Source organism: Salmo salar, chromosome ssa20 (genome assembly GCF_905237065.1).
Source record: "Salmo salar chromosome ssa20, Ssal_v3.1, whole genome shotgun sequence".
In the NCBI taxonomy this organism is placed as follows: domain Eukaryota; kingdom Metazoa; phylum Chordata; class Actinopteri; order Salmoniformes; family Salmonidae; genus Salmo; species Salmo salar.
The window spans coordinates 9,902,224-9,914,865 of NC_059461.1; the positions used below are offsets into that span (position 1 = coordinate 9,902,224).

Sequence of the window (12,642 nt, forward strand, 5' to 3'; positions counted from 1 at the left end):
TTAATTGTAGAATAATAGTGAAGACATCATACTTATGAAATAACCCATATGGAATCATGTAGAAAGTGTTAAACAATTCAAAATATATGTTCTATTTGAGATTCTTCAAAGCAGCCACCCTTTGCCTTGATGACAGCTTTGCACACTCTTGGCATTCTCTCAACCAGCTTCATGAGGTAGTCACCTGGAATGTATTTCAAGTAACAGGTGTGCCATGTTAAAAGGTCATTTGTGGAATTTCTTTCCTTCTTAATGCCAATCAGTTGTGTTGTGACAAGGTAGGGGTGGTATACAGAAGATAGCCCTATTTGGTGAAAGACCAAGTCCATATTATGGCAAGAACAGCTCAAATAAGCAAAAAGAAACAACATTCCATCATTACTTTAAGACATGAAGGTCAGTCAAAGCGGAAAATTTCAAGAACTCTGAATGTTTCTTCAAGTGCAGTCGCAAAAACCATCAAGCGCTATCATGAAACTGGCTCTCATGAGGACCGCCACAGGAAAGGAAGACCCAGAGTCATTTGTTTATCAACAGGACAATAATCCTACACTCCTCCAGGCTGTGTAAGGGCTATTTGACCACGAAGGAGAGTGATGTAGTGCTGCATCAGATGACCTGGCCTCTTCAATTACCCGACCTCAACCCAACTGAGATGGTTTGGGATGAGTTGGACCGCAAAGTGAAGAAAAAGCAGCCAACAAGTGCTCAGCAAATGTGGAACTCCTTCAAGACTGTTGGAAAAGCATTCCTCATGAAGCTGGTTGAGAGAATGCCAAGAGTGTGCAAAGCTGTCATCAAGGCAACGGCTGGCTACTTTGAAGAATCTCAGATATATATTTCATGGTTTTGATGTCTTCACTATTATTCTAAAAATAAAGAGAAACCCTTGAATGAGTACGTGTGTCCAAACTGTTGACTGGTACTGTTTATTACCCATGTCCTTGTTCAGCCACGACTCCGAGAAATATATGATATTACAGTTCTTCAGGTCCCGTTGATATGATAGTCTTAAACGGAACTCGTCCAGATTGTTCTCTTGTGATTATACGTTCACCAATAGAAGGGGGGTAGAGACGGTTTATTTACTCGCCATCGTAGTCTTGTCAAGGAGACCGCTAGTTTGCCTCTCTTGCGCCGTCTCATCCTCTTTGGAGCCCCGGGGATTAGGGCCTGGTCCGGAATGAGCAGTATGTCCAATCAGGCTTTATTGAGCCCTTAGGACAGTCTAAGATACTGATGTGGAAACAGACGTTTTTCCTTTTCATCCAAATCCTGGCACATTCAGATATGATATATACATGATTAGTTTGATGATGAGAGAGAGAGAGAGAGAGAGAGAGAGAGAGAGAGAGAGAGAGAGAGAGAGAGAGAGAGAGTGAGAGAAAGACATAAAAAAATTGTGGACTTACAGCTTCCCTGAAGTCTCCCTCTTTGGGCGACAGTGTGACTGCCAGGTCTAGAGTTCCCAGGTCATGGTCGGGGTACTGGGGGTCCTCAAGGTCAAGGGTCACATCCAGGTTCCTGAAGTGGCAGAGGGAGGACACGGTGACCCGCATGCACATGCACACACACATGCACACACACACTCCCTAGCAAACCTGTATGTCATGTAAATACAAGTAATTTGCATTTCCATGGAAGTACACTAGAGGGCAGTGGTGCATTGAATAAGTTCTATTGAACCAAGTGTCAAGGAAAATGGGGACAAATAGTGGATTTGTGGGCTGAAGAGAGAGAGATAAGCAAACAAGGACAACAATGGTGAGTGACAAGAAAAAAAACAACTCATGACATGGCTGAGAGACACGGAGACAGAATGTGCTGGAGAACAATAGAGAGAGAGAGAGAGAGAGAGACAGACAGACAGACAGACAGACAGACAGACAGACAGAAAATATGCTTCTGTGTGAGACAGTTCATTATGTTGCAGGAAAAGAAGGAGGAAAATGAGAGGGAGAAGAAAAGGAAGGAAGAGAAGCAGAAGGAAATGGGAGATGGAGAAAGAGAGGGATGATATGGAGAGGGATGAAGCGAAGGACAAGAAGAAAGACAAGGAAGAGGAGGATGGGTGAAGGAAAGAGTGAGAGCATGAGAGTGAGCACGAAAGAGAGAGAGTGCGAGAGAGTGCAATCAAAAAAGAGAGAAAGTGCAACAGAGAGAGAGACAGAGAAAGAAATAGCGAGAGATGAAGGAGAGGTGTAAAGTTGAGTGTTTCCCCTGTCTGTCCAGACCTCTGGTGTTCCAGAGACTCCAGGTAGAGGTAGGCAGAACCCATGAAGTCATCCTGAAGGCCAAAGTCATAGTCAAACACCTGCAGGACACAACACACTGTCACCAGAGAGACCACATACTGTATTCTATAGGGTTGCAAAAATCTGGTTACTTTCCCAATATTCCCAGGTCTTCCAGAAACGCTGTCAGGTGACCTGGGATTTGGGGCTTATTCCCTCCTGATTCCAGGAATATTACAACCAGGTTTTCTGGAAAGTTGCTAGATTTTTGCAACCCTAGTACTGTACTCTGCTCAGGTGTACTGCACTGTTGTACAGTTGAAGTCGGAAGTTAACATACACTTATATTGGAGTCATTAAACTCGTTTTTCAACCACTTCACAAATTTCTTGTTAACAAACTATAGTTTTGGCAAGTCGGTTAGGACATTACTTTGTAATTGACACAAGTAACATTACTTTGTAATTGACACAAGTAATCTTTCCAACAATTGTTTACAGACAGATTATTTCACTTATAATTCACTGTATCACAATTCCAGTGGGTCAGAAGTTTACATACACTAAGTTGACTGTGCCTTTAAACAGCTTGGAAAATTACAGAAAATCATGTCATGGCTTTAGAAGCTTCTGATAGGCTAATTGACATCATTTGAGTCAATTGGAGGTGTACCTGTGGATGTATTTCAAGGCCTACCTTCAAACTCAGTGCCTCTTTGCTTGACATCATGGGAAAATCAAAAGAAATCAGCCAAGACCTCAGAAAAAAATTGTAGACCGCCACAAGTCTGGTTCATCCTTAGGAGAAATTTCAAAATGCCTGAAGGTACCATGTTCATCTGCACAGACAATAGTACGCAAGTATAAACACCATAGGACCACACAGCCGTCACACCGCTCAGGAAGGAAACGAGTTCCGTCTCCTAGAGATGAACGTACTTTGGTGCGAAAAGTGCAAATCAATCCCAGAACAACAGCAAAGGACCTTGTGAAGATGCTGGAGGAAACGGTTACAAAAGTATCTATATCCACAGTAAAACGAGTCCTATATCGAAATAACCTGAAAGGCCGCTCAGCAAGGAAGAAGCCACTGCTCCAAAACTGCCATAAAAAAGCCAGACTACGGTTTGCAACTGCGCATGTGGACAAAGATCGTACTTTTTGTTGAAATGTCCTCTGGTCTGATGAAACAAAAATAGAGCTGTTTGGCCATAATGACCATCTATATGTTTGGAGGAAGAACACCATCCTAACCGTGAAGCACAGGGGTGGCAGCATCATGTTGTGGGGGTGCTTTGCTGCAGGAGGGACTGGTGCACTTCACAAAATAGATGGCATCATGAGGGAGGAAAATTATGTGGATATATTGAAGCAACATCTCAAGACATCAGTCAGGAAGTTAAAGCTTGGTCGCAAATGGGTCCTCCAAATGGACAATGACCCCAAGCATACTTCAAAAGTTGTGGCAAAATGGCTTAAGGACAACAAAGTCAAGGTATTGGAGTGGCCATCACAAAGCCTTGACCTCAATCCTATAGAAAATGTGTGGGCAGAACTGAAAACGCATGTGCGAGCAAAGAGGCCTACAAACCTGACTCAGTTACACCAGCTCTGTCAGGAGGAATGGGCCAAAATTCATCCAACTTATTGTGGGAAGCTTGTGGAAGTCTACCCAAAATATTTTACCCAAGTTAAACAGTTTAAAGGCAATGCTACCAAATACTAATTGAGTGTATGTAAACTTCTGACCCACTGGGAATGTGATGAAAGATATAAAAGCTGAAATAAATAATTCTCTCTACTATTGTTCTGACATTTCACATTCTTAAAGTAAAGTGGCGATGTCATGAATTGTGAAAAACTGAGTTTAAATGTATTTTGCTAAGGTGTATGTAAACTTCCGACTTCAACTGTATATGCCTTCATTTTATTTATATTTATTTCATTTTCACATTACATGGCATAAGTCCACTGAAATTAGCGCTGTATTCTAATAACCACATCGCACCTTCCCAAACTTCACAATTACATGTTTCAGACAGAGGCAATGGTTAGACAAAGTAGATAAAGATAGTACTAATGCTTGAAACCATGTGTTAATATCCCAAAACAATGTAGTAGCTCTGAGTCCTCCTACCTTGACATAGAGGGGTTCTCGGAGGCTGTCCACCAGTAGGCTGACTTTCTCGTCCCACACTGGGTTCAGGTTCTTATTGATAGTCTTGCTCCTGAACACCTCCTTCCCACCGATCTTAAACTTCACATACGGATCACTTGTCCCTGGACACAAGACAACAACACAGAGAAAAGATGGGGGTTAGTATTACCTGTCCATAGAGACAGAAGGGAGATTTCTTCTGCGCAAAAGAGATTTGGGTGAAACTGACGAGATAAGGGTGCTTTGTTTTGGGAAAAAGCAAGGTGCTCAAGATGGTGCATAATGACTAAATAAGGATATGCTTCCTTGTGTATTTCTTACTGAATCTAGTAATACATCTGTAATGTAATGTCATGCATGTTGTCCTATTCAGATTTGAATCTCTTTTATTGCGCTGTAGGGGTAAACAGATGTCTCTCTCTCCCCCCTCTCTCTTTCTTTCCCTCCCTACCTCCCCCCGGTCTAAGGCAGCCTGTCCTCTCCTCTCGGTTGTTATAGTGAGTTGTGTTTATGTTTGTGAGCAGGGGGGGCGCTAACCAGGGCAAGGCAGGTCAGGTCACATAGACAAACACCGTCTGGCCTCAAGACTCATGTCATGCGACTCACACTCCAGGCCCTGTTATCTACAAAAGTTATGCCAACAGAACTGCAGTAGGCTAACATACTTTTGTAGATAACTTGGACGCATTTTGGAAACAAAAGTGCTCTACAGGGAAGACGGAGACCATCCATCCAAATCATGTTGGTGCCTGGACCCTGTCCTCGCATTTCAAGGCCGTGTTGAGACATTGACTCCAAAACAGCCCAACCACTGCTCAGATACCTCATCCCATTCCCACTATTTCACAGTGCTATCATCGTACTGCCACAGATAACCATATTCCCACCTTGTGACCATAAAGTTTCATTCCACTGTTAGCTCTGCTACTGTTAACCCAATTGGGAGGCCCACTGTGGTAAGCTCGTCCAGTGCTACTATTTCAAATGCCACAAATATGGATACCCTGCTGTTTTCAAATCGTGTAAAGTGCTTGGGCTGTTTCATATCAACTTATGAAGTTTGATTTCAAAGATGGACCTTCTTGATATCTGGATGCATGACACAAGCCTGGATATTTTGGTTCTCACAGACTTAACTAAATGGCTCAATCCCAGATACAGTGAGGGAAAAAAGTATTTGATCCCCTGCTGATTTTGTACGTTTGCCCACCGACAAAGAAATGATCAGTCTATAATTTTAATGGTAGGTTTATTTGAACATGAGAGACAGAATAACAAAAAAAATCCAGAAAAACGCATGTCAAAAATGTTATAAATTGATTTGCATTTTAATGAGGGAAATAAGTATTTAACCTCCTCTCAATCAGAAAGATTTCTGGCTCCCAGGTGTCTTTTATACAGGTAACGAGCTGAGATTAGGAGCACACTCTTAAAGGGAGTGCTCCTAATCTCAGCTTGTTACCTGTATAAAAGACACCTGTCCACAGAAGCAATCAATCAATCAGATTCCAAACTCTCCACCATGGCCAAGACCAAAGAGCTCTCCAAGGATGTCATGGACAAGATTGTAGACCTACACAAGGCTGGAATGGGCTACAAGACCATCGCCAAGCAGCTTGGTGAGAAGGTGACAACAGTTGGTGTGATTATTCGCAAATGGAATAAACACAAAAGAACTGTCAATCTCCCTCGTCCTGGGGCTCCACGCAAGATCTCACCTCGTGGAGTTGCAATGATCATGAGAACGGTGAGGAATCAGCCCAGAACTACACGGGAGGATCTTGTCAATGATCTCAAGGCAGCTGGGACCATAGTCACCAAGAAAACAATTGGTAACACACTACGCCGTGAAGGACTGAAATCCTGCAGCGCCCGCAAGGTCCCCCTGCTCAAGAAAGCACATATATATGCCCGTCTGAAGTTTGCCAATGAACATCTGAATGATTCAGAGGACAACTGGGTGAAAGTGTTGTGGTCAGATGAGACCAAAATGGAGCTCTTTGGCATCAACTCAACTCAACGTGATTGGAGGAGGAGGAATGCTGCCTATGACCTCAAGAACACCATCTCCACCGTCAAACATGGAGGTGGAAACATTATGCTTTGGGGGTGTTTTTCTGCTAAGGGGACAGGACAACTTCACCGCATCAAAGGGACGATGGACGGGGCCACGTAGCGTCAAATCTTGGGTGAGAATCTCCTTCCCTTAGCCAGGGCATTGAAAATGAGTCGTGGATGGGTATTCCAGCATGACAATGACCCAAAACACACGGCTAAGGCAACAAAGGAGTTGCTCAAGAAGAAGCACATTAAGGTCCTGGAGTAGCCAGTCTCCAGACATTAATCCCATAGAAAATCTGTGAAGGGAGCTGAAGGTTCGAGTTGCCAAACGTCAGCCTCAAAACCTTAATGACTTGGAGAAGATCTGAAAAGAGGAGTGGGACAAAATCCCTTCTGAGATGTGTGCAAACCTGGTGGCCAACTACAAGAAACGTCTGACCTCTGTGATTGTCAACAAGGGTTTTGCCATCAAGTACTAAGTCATGTTTTGCAGAGGGGTAAAATACTTATTTCCCTCATTAAAATGCAAATCAATGTATAACATTTTTGACATGTTTTTCTGGATTTTTGTTGTTGTTATTCTGGCTCTCACTGTTCAAATAAACCAACCATTAACATTATAGACTGATCATTTCTTTGTCAGTGGGCAAATGTACAAAATAAACAGGGGATCAAATACTTTTTTCCCTCACTGTAAGGACATTGATATTGTTGATTACAACATCTTCAGGTGTGACAGTCAGAAAAAAGAGAGAGGGGTGGCTATATTTGTGAAATAAACTCGTGGCAGTCATGTTCTCTAAACATCACTATACTATCATATTTTTTTAACGTGTCGAAATTCCTCTCCGCAGGCTTTGATTTTTTTAAATAAATGATGGTTCAATTTAAGCTGGTCCGCCAGTCGACTGCCTGCGCCTCTTGGCTCGATTGGAAGTTTTGTCAACTAGGGAATCTTCATTTTCTTTTCAACAACTTTACACTTGTGCTAGAAGCTTTGCCCAAGATTGATGACCCACTGGGCGGATTTGCTTGAGCCTTTCTTGCTGCAGCTTTCTGCTCCTCTGATTTCAGAATCTTTAACACATTTTTAACCTTACAATTATTTCTGGTATCATCCCCAGGTTCTGGAAGGCGGCCCATATACTCCCCCTTCATAAAGGTGGTGACCCGTGACCTAAATAATTATTGCCCCATTTCATAATTCACTTGGACTAGCAAAAATTCTAGAATCCTTGCTAAATACTTACATAAGAAATGTATTCTAAATGTACACCAGTCAGGTTTCAGACCAGGTCATTTGGTTTTAAATTATGTTCTTAATTGCTTGGATAAGAAGAAACACTGTGCAGTCCTTTTTATTGACCTGTCTAAAGCCTTCGACAATGTGGATCACTCATTACTTTTCATTACTTATTCAGAGGCTTTCATCAATTGGCCTGGACCAGGCTGCCTGTAGCTAGTTTGGAAATGATTTAAAGGACAGTGTTAAATCAGGTTTTCCAGACATTTCAAGAGGTGTCTCACAGAGATCAACTCTTGGTCTGGTTCTTTTCACTATTTACATTATCAATATTGGTTAATCTTTAAAAAAATAACATTCACCTGTATTCTATTGCCCCCACAGCTGACTAGGCCCTGTCAGAGCTTCAATATTCCTGTATTGCCCTTCAGAAAGCCATTGTACTAAATGCAGGTAAAACCAAGTATATGTTATTTTCCAAATCACGTAAAAATATATCTGATGATTTATTCATGCATACTTTGGATGGTGCCCTCTATGATCACGTCCTCGATTATAAATATCTTGGCATCTGGACTGACGAAAAGCTATCTTACAAAAAAGCATGTTGATGAGTTAGTTAAGAAATTAAGAATTAAAATAGTCTTCTATAGTAACAGGTCCTGTCTTTTGTTAAATAGCAGAAAACAAATCATTCAGCCAATATTCATTCTGGTTATTGACTATGTCGACATCACCTATATGAATGCAGCTGCTATGGTATTGAAGCCATTGGACGCAGTTTAACATAGCAAATTGCGCTTTACTACGGGTGATAGCTTTAGCACGCATCATTGCATTTTGTATTAGAAAGTAGACTGGCCTTCCTTGAAGTCTCATAGATCGATACACTTCTGCCATACCTTACCTCAAGTTACCAGACCCGGTCTCAGGGATGGCTAACCCTGGAGACCCCTTCAATCTCCACTGAGTTATGTAATTCTGCTTATATATTTTTTTTCCCACCTCGTGGAGTAATCTCCAAAAGTCCTTAAAGTTGGTGGATTTGGTGCCTCTAGGGAAATTCAGGCGGATGTTATGAGGGCCTTTTTACTGAAGAACGTGTTTGTTTAATATGACTGTGTTCTGCTTTTTGTGTTTAGTGTTTGCTTTTCATGTATTGTGTAACTTATTTGTATAAAGATATGTATAGTGTAATTGTTGTTTATTGATGTAGTTTATTGATTTGTTTGACAGGTCATCGTTGTTAATAAGAATTTGTTCTTAACTGAGTTAACTGTAAAAAATAAAGGTAAAGCATAATTTTATTTTTATGTGACTAAGGATAAAGCCTAATTGGCTGAGACAGAGGTGCCGCTGCTTCGGAACATGCTGTGGGGTCGTAGGCCTCAGGACTAAAAAGGCTCTCTTTAATTAAGAGCTCACTCTCATTAAAACTATCCTCTCTTGAACTGTGGCTAATTTGAAGCTGTTTTGTGAAGGGTGCACCCAAATGACAGCACACACAAGTACACACACCAGGCCAGGGGTCATTTCAAATTGAAGGAAATCAATTCTGGAAGTAAACTTAGATAACAATTCAAATGTGAAAGAACGGCTTCTATTTTCAACGACTTCTCAATAAACTGAGGAGTAGAAGCTATTTACTTTAAAAGTATTTTGAACTTTTAATAAATTCACTTCCTGAATTGATTGCCTTCAATTCGAAATTGACCCCAGCCCTGATGCACACATACTTTACATACACACAGACATTCATGAACACACACACACACACACACACACACACACACACACACACACACACACACACACACACACACACACACACACACACACACACCACTTCAGCAGAGGAGATCAATGATTGATATTGACCACTAGATGGGGGTGTTTACGTAGAGTTGTCCCTGTGTCTGCTAGATCCTGCTGATTCGGACTCATCACCGAAACTGGCCATGTAGAGTGGACAGAAGCTTCACTCTATCACACACAGGTAACCCAATATACGCATGCATAAACAAGCATAAACATGCATAAACGTTACCCTTGCCTATATGCAAAAACACTCTTATATCCACAGCAGCACAACTCTATTCCTGACATCCCTTAAAGATCGGTGAACTGGTTTATAGTTCTCTCTATATGAAATCAATCCTGATGGAAAGCAGATGAAAATGATAAATGTCAAGCAAATATGACTGTGTAGATAGATAATGTTGGTGGCCGGGCCTTCTTCAGTCACACCAATGGGTTTGGACAGGCACTTTATCTAATTTGAATGAACATAAACACAGAGTAGCTTTTCAAAATGTCATAGTCATGGACATCTGGGCTTTGTTTGGAGAGGAGATAATGGAGTGCATCAGCTTGACAGTCTGCTCACGTTCAGTGGTCCATAGTAACCTGGGTAGTGGTTAAAGCTGGATCATGCATGCAGGCACACACCTCAATCTCACAATGTGTGTATGTGTGTGTGTGTGTGTATCGCCACTGAATGTCCATCATAACTTCCTGAGGTTGTTGGTCATTTTGTGTCACATGATTGCAGAGCAAAACCCAACTCAGCATAATGCAGCTTATCAGTGCTTTCTTAACCGTACCTCTTCCTCAGCTCACACCGAGAACGGAACTTGGGACCTCTGTCTCACACACGTGACCGTCCCCTTGACGTCTTAACTAGCTACTCCACTGAAAAGCTAGCAATTTGATGGCGTGGGTGGATATTTTTTTAAACTGAAGAGTGCGTTTACCAATCCCCATCGGTCACACAGTCACTCATCCTCCATCCCCATAAGTCTATCTGATATCACCAGCCAACCACCCACTCTCCTTACTGACCCCGCAGAGGCAAGAATGGAGGCCAGGGCTGGCTGGGAGCTTGGCACTGTGTGTGTTTCCATGTGTCTTTTCAGATTAGCATCAAAGCAATGATCATCCATCTCTACTACAGTCATTAAACCTACCACACAAACTGCATTAACATAATCACACAGTCACCCACCCACTCGAATAAATCAAAACGCACGCACGTACGAGCGCACACGCACACATGGAGTGTTAGTGTGGCATTAATATCAATACAAACAGCCCTATCACCAGTCCCCTCTCAGGATGAAATTAGACAGCTAACTACGCAATCCACAAACACTACACACACACATTCCCACAGGTGTCGGACAAACTCACCTACATTCACTGAACTGTGTTTAGGAATCGTATTTATTAGGCTTGGGCGGTATGAAGATTTTCATATCATCATACCATCCTTCTCTCACCCCGGGATTAACGGTATTACCAGCATAGCACGCAAGGTGGCATTAAAAATGCAAGAAAATCCCAGAATGCAGACACAATTAGCACAAACTAATAGCGAAATCACATAGAAGCTGTTAGCTAAATGCTAACGATTGAAAATGAAAAGAAACTAATTGCAAAGACAGGCAAATCCAGCTCATAAAGTTATACAAGGATAGCTAGTAGCTTCTGAATGTCATTTTCAGTGAGTGTGGACATTTACAAGCAAAAGTGAACGAGAGAAATTGGGTAAATAAACAAAGTTGTGATGCATGCTTTTCTGAAGGAAGAGCAGCAGGTGTACAAGGAGCAGAGTAGAGAAGAACGGAGGGGAAAAAAACACTAGAAGGAAGCACAGGGAAAAAAATGGCAACTGTACAGATAACTCATCCAGAGCTCTTTGACTTCTGGCAGAAAGCCATTATAAGATATCTGATGGCAAACATTTAGTAGTGAATTGCAAAATGGAACTTCATCATCTCGTGTACACCACACAACATAGACTCACTGATAGATATTGAACTCTATGGACTCACCAGCTCCCAATTTATCCCGTTGTGCTGTTTACAAACTAACGTGACTGGCTCAATTCTTCTGAGGAATTACGGCAAGCTTCATAATGTGACAGATGAAATGAAGAACGCAATCTGCTTCATCTCTTAACGTATTGCACAAGCTGACTGCAGGTAAAAAGTAGCTACAACTATTCAAATGTATTGAAAAACTTCCAATAAATAGTATTGACGGTATTGAAAAACCCTCCCATGGCTTTTTACAAATACCCCGGTATACGGTATGTATGGTCTACTGCCCAGGCCTAGTATGTGTCATGAGTCTCAGAGTAGGATTGCTGATTCAGGATCAGGAACATTACTGTGCCATTAGTATCAATACAAACAGCCCTATTACCAATCCCCTCTCAGAGTTAAATTAGAACAACTAACTACGCAATCCACAAACACTACACCCACACTAACAATCGTCGTTGTAGGTAGACCAAAATGCAGCGGGTATATTTATCATCTTCTTTTATTGAAGGAAAAAACAAAACACTTACACGAAACAAACGACGAAAACAGTCCCGTAAGGTGCAGACTAAACAGGAAACAACCACCCACAAACACAAGTGAAAACACACACAACTAAATATGGCCTCCAATCAGAGATAACAACAAACAGCTGCCTCTGATTGGAGGTCATTGACAAAACTAACATAGAAATAGAAAAACTAGAAAAACCACATTGAAATAGAAAACATAAACCAAAAACCCCGAAACACACTAAACAAACACCCCCTGCCACGCCCTGACCAAACTACAATAACAAACAACCCCTTTTACTGGTCAGGACGTGACACACACATTTTCACAAGTGTCTGACAAACTCCCCTGCCTTTTTGATCACAATGAATAAGACTACATGGACAGAGGGGACCTGATCCTAGATCAGCACTCCTACTCTGAGACACTTGATACAGACCTACATTTGGAGCAAAAACAATGGCCAGCGACGGCAAAGGCAATCTAACAACTCATTAACATCATAGATCTCCTTCTTGTCCATCACTTCAATTTCCATATTACTCCTCTCAAATCCCGCATACATTAGCAGGTTCATGTTTTTCATCATTAATCTTGATCTGGAGGCAGC

At 41.8% G+C, this 12,642-nt stretch overlaps 1 protein-coding gene across 11 annotated transcripts in view; it reads right to left on the bottom strand.

The window, feature by feature from the left end:
• The window catches only part of LOC106580145 (multiple C2 and transmembrane domain-containing protein 1-like), a 228,087-nt gene that overhangs the window by 93,624 nt on the left and 121,821 nt on the right, over positions 1 to 12,642 (bottom strand). For all 11 annotated transcript variants that reach the window (XM_045704316.1, XM_014160873.2, XM_045704314.1 and 8 more), the window contains exons 3-5: positions 4,371 to 4,513; positions 2,235 to 2,314; positions 1,413 to 1,524 (exon numbers count right to left, since the gene is read on the bottom strand). In XM_045704316.1, the coding sequence (XP_045560272.1) occupies positions 1,413 to 1,524; positions 2,235 to 2,314; positions 4,371 to 4,513 (335 nt within the window). The remainder of the gene's footprint in view (positions 1 to 1,412; positions 1,525 to 2,234; positions 2,315 to 4,370; positions 4,514 to 12,642) is intronic.